This window comes from Meleagris gallopavo, chromosome 4 (genome assembly GCF_000146605.3).
Source record: "Meleagris gallopavo isolate NT-WF06-2002-E0010 breed Aviagen turkey brand Nicholas breeding stock chromosome 4, Turkey_5.1, whole genome shotgun sequence".
Taxonomy (NCBI): Eukaryota; Metazoa; Chordata; class Aves; order Galliformes; family Phasianidae; genus Meleagris; species Meleagris gallopavo.
The window spans coordinates 11,705,993-11,719,835 of NC_015014.2; the positions used below are offsets into that span (position 1 = coordinate 11,705,993).

Genomic DNA, 13,843 nt, shown 5'->3' on the forward strand with positions numbered 1-13,843 from the left:
TTTTGTTTGTTTTTTTTTGGCATGCTGGATCCTAGACAATGATCTGTTGATCTGTAACCATGAGCTGAAAGTGACAAGCAAATTGAGGAGCTGTACCGCAGCACTTTAGCTGCAGCTGAAACGTATTAAGTGAATTCGTCAAAAGGGGAGGAGGGAGCAGACCAGGGCTCCACATACCTGCACTTCTGGAGGGTTTTTTCTCTGTCAGAGTTGCTCAGAATTTGTAGAAAATCTGTTCATTTTTACATACTTTTATCTAATGCTACCTGATAAAGGACAGTGTAGTCTTACTAGTTGATAGGTTACTGTTCTTGTTGAATCTGTGTTACCGGAGAAATAAATCTGCCTTGAGAGGGACTGAACGCATGACTTCATCCTCTGTTCCTTTCTTTACACACCTACTCTGTTGTTGATGTTGTTGGTTTATTTATTTACTAAATTTCCTCTGTCAAGTCTCAAAGAGAAACCAACTGCAATATTTTGAGTATTACGAATTACTGCTCCTTTCCCAAGTCAGAGGATTTGTTCTGAGTATCATTTTGAGATCATTAATCTCGTGTCTTCAACAAAGGGAAGTGGGTGTTGTCCTAGAACTGATCGTGCAAGTTGCACAGATAAATAAGATGCATATTTCAAAGAAATATCTAATGAATGGAAGCTTTTAGCACTCACTCGTTGTGAGGCAAACAATGCCAAATCTTGAGATATGCAATAGAGAAGACTACTTTGGCAGAAAGATATTAGATATTACACTTGGGATTAGTTTGAACAAGCAACACTTTCATATTCTGGCTGTATATTTGGAATGTTACTTTTCTATTTTCTGTAATTTACAGGCTTAAGAAATGAGCCTTACCTAGTCTTAATTTTGGAGTTGAGGTCAATAATTAAAAGCCAAAGGGAAATGATTTTTTATTTGAGTACCAGGATTGCTTTAACTCTAATAGTTCAGTTTATCAAGTATGGTAATTTTTTTCATGTTTTTGAAAATCATTTTTGTCATAGGTCCACTTATGCTATTGAGTTAAAATTAATTTTACACATATACCTTGTGTACAGAATGATGGACAGATGGTCTGTGTTCTAGCAAACTTCATAAACTTTGCAGTACTATTAAGCAATTTTCTATCTTCAGTATTTGAAACAAATAATACAAATGCCAATGTTCACTTTTTGTTTTTTATCTTCAAATGGAGTCACAGCCAAAAATTAGGGAAACTTTTAAAACAACACATAAGAATGGTGAGAACAAGTTCGAGTGGAAGTAAACCAGAACATTATTAGGGCTGGTCTTCAGAAGTATGTAACTACAGGAAATGTAAATTACTATGTAGTGGTAGATTCAGAAATGGCTAAGCAGACTGGATGTCCTATTCCCAAAGCATGGAGTGATATGTTTCTGATCAGCACAGTCCAGCTTTTATTCAGTTTACTACATGCAATTTCTACTTTTATTTGGTAAATCTGACAGTTTTAAAAGCAGAACATGTTTTGATAAATTCTTCTCATTATGATGCCATCACATTTAAGTTTCATTTTTATTAGTGGAATTAAGTACAAAATACTGGTTTTGTACGCTTAGAATTCCAGTTTTCATCCAAATGCAGTCTGACAAAGATCCAAATTAAAAATTATTGTCTTATTGAATAAAGAACAGGCCATTCACCATTTTATAATGCAGTAAATTAAAAAATTAATAGTCAAAATAAATGTCTATATAAGTATGTAATTACTGGAATGAAAATGCAATATATTGGCTGGCACAATTAGTCTGTAAAAGTTGTACTTGTTTGTAAGCATTGTTATCAACACAACAGAATAGTGATTATTTCATATAGAAATTAAATATCTGCTTGAACAAGAAGATGGAAATCAAATTAATAAGTTAGGTTTCCTGCATCCTTTTATTCATTTGTAATTAAGTAGAGGGTCCGTGGATTTTGCTATTGGTCAATCCACCTTGTTTAGGTGGAAATTTACACATCTAGATAATCCTTCTTGACTAGTTTCAGAGATTTTGGTAGTGCTTTGTGGATATATGATGTCTAAAAGGTTAGTACTGGAATAACCCTAACTGATAAAAGAGCAGGTTGACACATAAAGATCTCTTCTTCCAAGCTCAAGATCAGTGCACCCCTAAGAGTAAGAAATCGGGCAAAGGTAGCAGAAGGCCTGTGTGAATGAGCAAGAACTCATGCATAAACTAAAAGGAAAGATGATGATCCATGAAAAGTGGAAAAAGGGCCTGTCCACCTGGGAAGAATATAAGAATGTTGTCAGGGCCTGCAGAGATGCAATGAGAAAGGCTAAAGCACTCCTGGAATTAAACTTTGCAAAGGACGTAAAGCATAACCAGAAGGGTTTTCTAAGTATGTCAACAGTAAAATGAAGACTAGGGAAACAGTGAGTCCCCTACTAAATGAGGTGGGTGCCCTGCTAACAGGGGTTGCTGAGAAGATATTCTGAATGCCACCTTTGCTTCAGTCTTCAATGCTAAGACTAGCCCTCAGAAATCCCAGACCCAGCTGCGTTACTTCCAAGTGATGTCTGCTGTGTGAAAGATGCGTGTGAACCATTTAAATTCTGTTTCTGCTTGGAAACTGCTTTAAGTTCAGTTTTTTGTTCCAAAGACACGATGACATGGAATGTTTGGATTTTTGGTTGCTCTGCCCATGAAGAAAAGCTTCCAATTGTGGAACATTTTAGTTCCACAAACTGTAGAACGAGGAACATCATTTACGTTGGGAATGACTTTGTATATGTTTTTCAGTGATAAATAAGTGTTTTAGCTTCATCCGCTGTTCTCTTTTCGCAACTATGTATTCAGCCATTAATTTAATATGTATTTGAACAGTGTGCTCATGAGGGCAGCCACTGAAGCAGTATCTGTGCAGTTATGCGAAAGAGATCTCAATCCAGAGGCAGCATCGTGATCCAGTGTTGTAATAGCTGTAGCCTTTTGAAATCTTCCCGTCATACATCATACCTTAGTACAGTGCTAAGAAGATTTTTAAATAGATTCGTCAAAACTTGTAAAGGCAAAGTGGCAGCTCAAATAATAACCTGCTATATGCAGTTTCATTGTATCTGTCTTTATTAGATAAGGAATGTGGATTTTTTTTCTTGTTATTGGCTATGTCGTACATCTTAGGTAATTCGTGCTGGCTTAGGATGTAGGGCATGTAGGAGAAATGCTTTCAGGAGGAAATGGCAAAAACAGGATATCTGGAAAATTAGTTTGATGCTGTTATTGGCTTTCAGTTTTGATGATCTAACTAGTTAGTGTAGCTTTGAAGATACAAACATTTTTGGTATTCATCTTGTTAATTCTGCCTTGGAAATATTTCCCTTAGTTCTGGTCAAAGCCGTTCATCAATGGTTTCGTGGATGAACACCCCATGCACCAACCCAGTTGCCACCAACACTGTACCATCTGATTTCTCCTTCCCTAATCCTTCCACTGGAGGTGACAGAGCAGTGGAGAGGTATGATGTACTCTTTGACTTTTGCTGGTTATTTATTCACTCCCTTCAGGCTATATCTTTTTTTAATGACTAATTCATGTGTTCTGCTGTAAATAAGTGGTTATCTCATATGAAGAAATGCAACCTTTGCAAGTTTTACAGAACAAAGTACTAGACACTTTGTCTTACTTTCCCTTTAAATATCTTCCCCACAGAAGACACCTAGACTCAGCCAGGATTATTATTGTACATCCCGAGAGCACCTCTAAAAGACTGCCAGAAGTTTTATAAACCATATTGAATATAGGACAAAATAGCATGTTCATTGGACTATCAATGTTGTATTATAAAAAAAAATAAAATGGATTCAGAAAAGTATTCTCTGCAGTGTTAGTGAAAAACTGTATTGCAAGATTTATGAGGGAACAGTTTGGAAGATATAATGACTAGTCTATAGACAAGATAAGGTATGCTTTGATTATTACTGATTTTACTGCTGATTAGCACTTGGCAATATTATAGCAGTGGTTGAAAGCTGTGTTTAACTGTCGTAGAAATAAGTGTGCACAAAAACAGGAATATGATATTCAGAAATGCCAGCAGTAAGCTGAGAAGCTTCAGTTTTGGCATTTATGCGTATGAATTGAAAGCCTGTGACGATACACATGAGACTGTGTTAAAAGTTTTAGCCACCTCCCAGTGTGAATGGAGAGAGAATGGTTGAGAATAAGAGTATTTTCTTTAGCAGTCAAAAGTAACTGCAACTCATAATTTCATTTTTCAGCATTGCCCACCGAAAAGCAAGAGCAGTTTATCCATGCGAAGCAGAACATAGCTCTGAATTATCATTTCAGACAGGAGCAATTTTTGAAGATGGTAAGTACTTATTGAGTGAATGTAAAGCAAAGAAAAACAAACTGACAAAACTATTCAAATGGCTTTGGATAAAAATACAAGCATAGCTGCTGTTCTGTCAACGTTGCTTGTGGCAGTCAGTGACGTAGAAGATTTCTGGTACATAGAAACTGCATTAGCGTAAATGAAAGCAATATGAGGTAATGCCTTTGCTTCAGGTGAGCAGATTCTTGTTGTTTTTAATGTTTCAGCAATGTTTAAACATGTCACAGTAAAAAGTTCAGAGCTCAGTTTTCTCATACTGTTGCAGAAAGGGATGGTATGCTATGGATCAACAGGGCCTGGACAAATTCAGCAAATCTTGTTACTTGAATGCAATAATAACAATTCTTAAGGACAAATTAATTCATAGCAGGAGCAGTTTAAGGCTGTTGTTTGTTACAAAGCCTTGATAAGTTGCATTCGTTCTGAAAAACGAGATTTACAGCCAAATCTTCATCCAAGCTTTGTGCAGATGGAGGGATTCAAAGTGATTTGTGAATTAGGTTCTCAAGATTCTTGGTGAAATTGAGACCAGTACTTTATCCTTTCAATTTGCCTAGAGGCAGGTGAGCAGTAAGGGGCACACTGGCTCCTAAAGAAACTAGAAACTCTGCAGCGATGCCTGTTTTTTCCTTATCCATTGCTATCTTGCTGTGAGACCAGAAGACCGATAAATAGTTTTCAGAGGTAAAGTACTATTTAATTCTGAATGACTAAATACACTTTGGATATACATTGCCCAGTCACACAGATGCTACACGTGAGAATCTTCATTTGGATATCCCATCAAGGAGAAGTATTCCAAATTACCTGTTTACATCTAGCAAGAAGAAAAGTACAGTCTGAAACCTCTAGGAAAAAAATTAACCTACAAGTATTAAAAGGCTCTCTAACTGCACACTACATTTCCCAAAATGTACCCTGTTAACTCTGTTAGTACTGTATCAAAAGTACATGTGGGAAAGTTACTCACATAAAGCTGAAACAAATGGGGGGAGCTCAGCTGAATCCTTTTTCTCAGCAGTCGTAACAACAACAAAATCGCACAGACATAGACATCTACTTCCCCTTCTTCGTCAAGTCTAATTTAAAGCAGCAAATTGTAAGGAAATTGCTGTACTCTCTCCTCCCAAATAAACAAAGAATAGGCCTAGTCCGGAATTCAGTTACGTTGATTTTTTGTTGCTGTTGTTTGGGTGTTGTTTTTCTTCAGTGTAAGCTGGTTTGGGGTCCACACAAGGTTCTTCCCTCCTAGCACCCACTTTACAAAATTATACTTGGTGTTTCCTATTAGATAAGTGCCTTGCAGGCAATTCACGTCTGAATCAAGTTAGATGGGAAATCTTTTAAAGATGGATTAGCTAAATGATTGCTCTTTTTAAAAATCTCTTACAGCAGTTACTTTAATTGAAGTTTTTAAAAATATGACTGATAGGGATCTTCCACAGATGTAAAATTTGTGTATGGGAAAAAAAATCTGGTGCATGGAAGAAAAGATCTGGAGCTTAAGAGACAGGCATTTCTAATGCAGAGTACCATGGCTTGCACGCCTGTTGCGTTGCCACTGAGGAAGTCAGCCTTACAAGACTTAGTTTCTTCTGTATAATGTGTTTGTGTGACAGCAGTGTAGAGATACTTCTCCTTTGTAAAGAGGTCACTGATGTTATGGCAAAGCTACCATGCTTCTGGTGCATTACAGCCTCGGTAGTTTTTCATCTAGACAGCTGGATTATCCAAAAAGAAGAACAAGTATGAATTTGATTCTTTGGCAGCACGTGGAGAGTTGTTTCAACTATAGGAATATTTTTTTGCCATATCAACTTTTCAAATAAGTTTGGAAGCTTAGAAAAAGTTTTTGAAAATCTCTGCATTTTGAAAACCTAATTGTAGATCTCCAATGAAGAGATCACATTTCCTTAAGTACATTTGTTTTGATTTATTCCACTGTATCTTGCTTATTCAGATGATGTTCTTCACCTCATAGTACTTTCAGCCTAGAGGAGGTTGTTGACTAGCTCCAAAAAGGAGGAGACCGTGCAAGTAATAAGACATAAACTGGATATATTTAACAACTTAATGGCCATTCCGTAACAATTTGTAGTAGGTTATGTCATAGGTAGGCTCTATCAATGTGGAATGCTATTCTCAGTCACAATGCAGACCAGTCCTCATGTTTGAAATCACTGAAATGCCTTCACACGGGCCTTTTCTTTTTGCATTATGCTTGTGCCTATGCTAGAGTCAAATTCCAGTGAATCAGTTCAGGTTCTTCAGTTACTCAATTTAAATTCCCATATGCCCTAATAAAGCCCCCAAATGAAGAATTAAAGTAATAATACATCATTTCTGCAGCTCTACCAATAACCTTAACTATCAAAGTGACAACGCATCAATCAAGTTGACATACAGCTAGTATCAACCATTAAAGTAACTGTTAAATTAATGTCTACTAAAAAGTGCTGCTTCCATTAGCAAGGGTTTTATCCGTCTCTCCTTTCTCTACCCTGCCTGTCTCAGTTTCTAATCCTGTCTCACTCATCTCTCACTGTTTGCATGCTGAGTTTTCTCCTTTCTCTCTGGTCTGTTCTTCTGCCTTGTTTCCTTCACTTTTTCACTTCCCTTCCCTGTTCTGCTTTGTCTCTTTTGGTCTGTAGATGCTTATTGCAGTAGTTCTCTCTTGTCTGTTATTATCCTGGATGAATCTTTCTGGCTGCTCTACCCTGAGACAGAATAATGGCATTTAGTGAGGTACAGTCTTGCACCTGTCATAGCTGCTAAATCTAATATTGTGCAAGCAGGTAAAAGTTTAACCATTACTGCTCTCTTCATTTCCTGTATGTAAATGGGGAAAAGGACAGGTTTCTCAGGCTAACAAAGTTAGATTTACTAATATTTTAAATTAAGCTTTACATCACCTGATAAGAACCTGTATAGAGTCTGAGCATTTGCATATTCAGGTGTTTTCACTGTTTGCATGCTCTCCCAAATCCTAGTTTTTTTTTTATTTAAGTGCCACAGAATATAAATGTTAAAGCACCATCTGGTAAGTTAAAAAAGAAAAAGCAAACTTCTCTATTTAATTGAATTGTGTAAGAAAATGAATAATATAATCTGAACAATATCCACTGCTTTTTTTTATTTTTTTTTTTTCAACCTTCAATTCAATTTACCTTAGGCTGTGCCATTGTTTTTATTTCCCAGTTGCTGCAAGCTGTATTATTGACAGCACATATTACTATAATTCAGGAGATTAGAGGCAAAGCATAAAGATTTCGCAGCTGGGTAAGGGCACGTATGGGAAGAAGCAGAGTATAACCTGAGATCATGAGAGACATATGCTGGCTCTATTGGGTATTTTTCGTCACAGCAGTTATTCCCAATAATCATGAAAGGAATAATCAGACTGCCTAGCACTAAAATCTTGCAAGCCTTGCAACCTCATCTTAAATTTCTACTTCTTAAAAGAGACTGTTTAGAAGTGAGTAAATGGGAATTTCACTAGAGAGAAGTGTTTGGGTAAAGTAGATATTGTGTACACAACAAAATTCCTTGTCATTATTCATAGCTGTTCTACAGCAAAGTTACCCAAGATTTTGTCAAGGTGGCTCTCATCAAAGCTTTTCACAATTTTTAAAATAACGATTTAGGGGAGAACTAAGGAAGTTTTTTATCACAAGAGTTTTCCTTAGCAAAACCATGGTAGCCATTACTCCTATCTGTATAATCAATGAATATAAAGATGTTATAACTACGAAATAAACCAGAGAATTTGGCAAAGCAGATTATAATAACAAAAAGAGAATAGATAGAATGCTTACCCACATCCTGAGCTCACAACAAAACTCCAGAAATCCTTTTCTAATGGTAGTCAGCTCTTAAATGGGTCTAGGAGAGGTGCAGCCAGGCTCCACCCCTTCCGCCAGCACAGGTGAATTGCCTTCACCTGTGCTCCCAGGACTGACTCATTGCTCGCTTCAGGTGATCAGTCAGAGGTTCAGGCCCTGATTCAGCAGTTCCCGTACACTTCCAAGCACAGCAGGAACACAAAATGCCATTCAAACAGCCATGGTCATCCCTCTCTACTTTTCCCAGTGTAATTGAGTGCCACTCTCAGTTAATCTGCCTCGTTTTGTCTCCAAGGCACTCTTTTCCCTGTTATTCACGCTGAGGTTTCTGGACTTTCTTTCTTTATGGTATTGACAAATGAAGGATTTACATCAAAGAAAAGTAGTACTTCCAGAATGCTATATTGCATTGTATGTGCAAATAATTATTTTGTTGAGTTTAAAATGAGAATAAAGCAACTTCTTTGTGTTCCTTTCATCTGTGGCTTTCAAAGCGTTTGTGTACATAAACTGTCCCAGTGTCACACCCAGAGAAACTGAGTGTACAGGCGATGGGCAGATATTCTTCTTTTCAGATCCCTCCGTACCATTAGAGATAAATTACCTCAAATTGCTGTTGAAAGTTGCAATTACAGCTTCACCAGTAAAAAGTACTAGATATGCACTCATAATTTCTGCCAACTTTGCTCAAAGTGTTAAAAAGCCACAGAAGGTAGCTTGACCTTAACTGGCCTGACTTTGCTGCATACAGAATAGGGAAGACTTTATCTTGCTAACGGTATTGTGGAAACAGTAAAGTCCAAAAAAAAAAAGCATTATTGGGAAGCTAAGAAGTGGAAGATGTTTAAATAGATGTGTTTGAACAGATGTGTATTACCTCTTGTTGTGCGTGCAGGACTGTCATGGATACTCAGCTGATGGGTGGGATGGATTCAGCTCAGGACTAAGACTCCAAGTCTCTGTCTGCACTTAGGACGTAGGACTTGGAAGCACATCTTTGTGCTTTAATTTAATTTCCTGATGAAGAATTGGCCAACAGGACTGATCTGGATGAAAGTGTATTTTGGTGTTGTAGTGAGTTTTCTGTTGCCCACAGAATGTAGCTTTTGGTCTATTACTTTTGCTTAGTAGAAACGGAGACCGTCTTGTCAGACACCATGCATGTCAGATTTCCTCCCAAAACAGCTGGTTTCCACAAGGGTTTTGCCTGATTCAGTCCTGCAGCTAGTGGCACCTAGGCAGTGAAATAATACCGCTGTGGAAATGAATCTTGATCTCATTTGTAGTGCAGACCCCTGAAACTTTTGATTTGCTGAAAAAAGAATGATGTCTGCTATAGGGGAGTATGTCAGCATTTGGTGTCTCATTGAAGAGATGCTTTCAAATTTTTATGTATTTGCAGTTAGACAATCATAACATGGGCAATGTTAAAGGTATTTCCTATAGAGAATACAGATAACTAAGAACGAATGCTGCAACTACCAAGCTAACCTTACTGTGTTTCTTGATTCAGTGAAATTGGAAAAGCTGTTACTTGGAGATCTCATTACAGATAGCAAATCTATTGATTTTGTTTGTCCACCTGAGGTTGGGTTAACTGTGTAGCATTCACAGCCATACTGATGGTCAAAAATCCTCCCTGTGTACAGTTTGCCTTCACTAGGGTGAGACCACTCAAATGGCCCTGCATAAGGTGTTGAGGAGGCTGCCATCCCCTCTGGGCTCTGAAGATTGCTGCTATTTCCACTGTCCTCAGAGTGAGAAGGCTTTTGATGGCCAGTTTGGATTGCACAGCTGCTATACCCTCATCAAATCTTTCTGTGCCATATCTAATTGTCAGTTCTCTGCTCCCTGTCTTTCACACTACAGGTGTTTTCCCTAGCGAGCATAAGACTTAGTCCAAGAGGTCCAATAATGAGTTGTAGTTTTATGTGTAGTTTCTGCAGCATGATTTTTAAATGAGGCAGGCCTGAGAAAGTGCTAAGAATTGTGATGTCTGTCGATTGAGAAGAAATGGCAGAAAGCGGACAAGAAAGAGCATCTCTTCAACAGGTTGTTTTTTTAGAAATAGCCTCTGGCCTGGGTTTGGGAAGACGTGTGATAGCAGAATGTCTTTTGTGTGGTAAGGGTTTTTAAAATGAATGCTGTTGTAGAGCATGCTTTGGAATTGGTTAGCAAAGGAAACAGGGTTATTGGGGTTTCAGACAACTTTACATTTGGGCAGCTTCTGCATTTACATCATTTGCCCACAGAAGTCAGTGATGTACGTGGTTATCTTGATGCATGAGGAGATCTGAAAGAGAGCATAATCTTACTCAAGATGACAGTTGCCATTGCTGTTGAATACTAAGAATTCTTGATGTGTTATTATTTATTTTTTTTAAAGTTTCCCACCAGAAATGGTGAGTTTAGGTGTAGTCTGAGTGGTTGTCCTTTCTTCAGTGCTCATAGAGTCTGTAAGAAAATTGTACCAAGGAAATAGTGAGGTTTTGAGCTGTGTGTGAACTGTGGTATTCAGTTCCCCAAGTGCAGAGCTCAGCCTTCTAGGTAACGATGGGATAGAATCATATAATCACAGAGTGGCTTGGGTTGGAAGGGATCTTTAAGATCATCTAGTTCCAGCCCTGCTGCTCAGCCTCGTGTGTTAACATTCTGCAATACTCAGAGTTCACTATTATATTATCAAACTTGTTCGGAAAACATTTCTTCTGAAATTTGCTGCTGTGTCAAGCCAAGGGATTCCATACTGTTTGCCCATTTCCTCCTCCGGGTAAATTTTAGGGCCCTGTCCAGTGTGATCACCTCAGACAAGGACTGCCCTTGTTTTTAACAGGCTTTTGGTTTATAGACACTGACATGCCAGTAATCACTGTCTTCTCTGTCACATAAATTGACCCAAATGTATTTTGGGTTGAGCTCCAGAGGACAAGCAGAAATTTCTTACATGCAGCTCTTCTGGTTGCTTTTCTTTCTTGTCTGCTGTTCTGGGGGAGTTTCCTTCCCATAATACAGCTGTGCCCCATAGACATGGGCACTTCAGGCAGAGGGTGGACTACTCCTAGAGCTGGCACGATGGCTCACTGGGTGCAATGGCAGCTGTTGCAGCAGAGCTTCTGGAGGTGGGCTTGTGCTGGTTTCAGCATCGCAGTTTTAAATGCATGTATACACTGTAATCATGGTTTAAAAATGACAAAGAAAGAGGAGGGCCTGTTAATTACTAATAGTAATGTAAGTTACTGTGAGTTTCAGTGTGTACAGAGATTCTAAAAGAGAATTTTCTGTGGTTTTTTTTTTTTCCTTTGGAATCTTTCTACTGCACACATTCATGTTAATTATGTGCTCATATTGGTTCTGAATATGGACTATCGGCATCATTTGGAAACAGTCTGGTTTTCTAAATACTTAATTCTCTTGGAGAAAGAGCTGTTATTTAAGCCATGGTTTCTGAGCACTGCTTCTAGCTATGGCCTGCCAGCGTTAGCACACAGAGCAAAAGGGTAGGGGAAATTTTAAGTGCTCATTTTGAGAACCTTACAATGCTTTTTAAGTGAGACTTAACTTTTATTTCCTTGATTTGTAGAAAGCTATCAATATCACATTTCTCAATGTGTTAATGTGTTTTGAATAAAGCATTGTTACGGCCAGCAGCATAATTCAGCATTTGTCTGATGATTTCTTTAAATAATGTCCATCTTAAAAGCACTAAGAGGATAAATTAACATGGTAGAGAACATCATAGGTCACTAGAAGTGTGGGATTTACAATTAAATAGGTAAGTAGATACGTATACTCTGTTCTCCTAAGAAATTTAATAGGGAGATTTAAGCACTTTTTACTGTATTCCAAATGAATGAGTCTTATGCTTCTTTTATTAACTTCTGTCAAATGTGGTTAAAAAATACATAGGAAGCCAGAGTTAATTTATTTTGTTGCTCACAGAATTACTTGGGGGCATTTAGACTCTGAGCAGAACTTTTTCTTATTTTAGATCTACAGATACTTTTGCATTAACTTTAGTATCAGTAATGGCAAGTACTTAGGATGGTGATAAGGAACAAGGCTTACCTTCCAAGCTGTTCGTGTATTGTGAATACCATGATGTGTTTGATAATTTAGATATTGTCCAATGGTCTCTTGTAGTAGAAGGTCTACTCTGTGAACAGATGATACTTGGAATGAGATCTGGACTCTTTTCTGTGGCTCTAAGCTACCAGGTTCATTGCCTCTGCCCAATACAGGAGTTTGGTTATACTTTGCCCTCAGCTACTGAAATTGTTTCCTACTATTTGACAGAAATTTTGACTTCTCACCAGAAAGCTTCTGAATTTTCTGTTTTATGAACCTGTCCTTTTTTAGTCCCTTTAGCTAATTGTTCCCTTCATGTAATCTCCTGCACCCAAAAGCAGAAGATAGATCAAGCACATATATTATGCAAGCATTTACTTAACTATCCTCATAATTTTCCCGAGTGAGGTGTCAAGTCAACTTGGTGTTTGCAAGAGATTGCAGATTTTCATGGATACTTTGCACGGTGTCATGGAGCTAAATCTAAAAGGACTATTTTGAGCATAAAAATATGATGTATTTTTTCTTTTCTTTTGCAGTGCAATTTTCCAGGGAACCAGGATGGCTAGAAGGCACATTAAATGGCAAGAGAGGACTGATTCCACAAAATTATGTTCAGTTTTTATAGCTTTATGCATTGAACGCCAAGAAGGTGTACATGGTATCCATGGATTTTTGTTATAGTCACTTCTCTTCACTTTCGTGACAATTTTAATCAACGAAGAGCCTGATTGTGGGTTGGAGATCCCAGTATATTTAAAGACATTAATTGTTGCCAAATACGAGTTAGAAATGAAAGATTCCTCAAGGTTTGGAATCGATGGGGACAGAATAGTGGGATGGCGTGAAGGTTTAATTTTTTAATAGTTTTTTCAATTGTAACAATATGGTTGTTTGCACGGTAACTAGCATTTGAAGTCAAATCTTTGGTTGATCTGTGGCTCAGCTCTCAGTTGAAGATGATTTTTAAAAATTAATGTCCAGAAGATTATGCATCGATGTCAGCCATTTTTAACAGACTGTTATTCGAGTATGGAAAGTACTGTTGGATAAAAAAACTATCATGCTGACACCTAAATTATATTTCAAAAAGTGGAATAGATGATGTGGAACAGATGTATTGGTAAGTAAATGTATAGGTATCAAGACATGACATTTTTCAAATGTCTTCAAAGAATATGCTCATTTATGTTGTGTGTGTGACTTCATTTATTTTATTAAGGTAAGACACATGAGCTTTTATTACAGACTCCTATCTGCTGTGGTTCCTTTGTTACTCAAAAATATCACTGTAAATGAAATAAAATGATGTTTGGTATTTGACCTTAGTCATTCTTTAGCTGGAGAATATTTTGTCTGATTGTGTAAGTTATGACATTAAATAATAATTGGCAGCTTTATTAAGTCAGTCACAAAGAGGCTCTAAAATGGATAGGGAACTCAAAACAGGCAACTTGGCAAGCCCAAGCCAAAGGAAAAGAGTATCTCTGTGATTCTTGTATATCCTGGAAAAATCTTTCATTTTATCTGCTGGCTGGCTCTTGAGCTTCCCTTTCTTCCTCTCCCATAATT

The 13,843-nt window shown here is 37.6% G+C and overlaps 1 protein-coding gene across 3 annotated transcripts in view; it reads left to right on the forward strand.

The window, feature by feature from the left end:
- Positions 1–13,599, forward strand: part of ARHGAP10 (Rho GTPase activating protein 10) — a 135,998-nt gene extending 122,399 nt beyond the window's left edge. For all 3 annotated transcript variants that reach the window (XM_010709544.3, XM_010709545.3, XM_019614509.2), the window contains 3 exons: positions 3,354–3,485; positions 4,249–4,340; positions 12,811–13,599. In XM_010709544.3, the coding sequence (XP_010707846.1) occupies positions 3,354–3,485; positions 4,249–4,340; positions 12,811–12,899 (313 nt within the window). In that variant the 3' untranslated portion in view covers positions 12,900–13,599. The remainder of the gene's footprint in view (positions 1–3,353; positions 3,486–4,248; positions 4,341–12,810) is intronic.
- Positions 13,600–13,843: the final 244 nt, after the last annotated feature.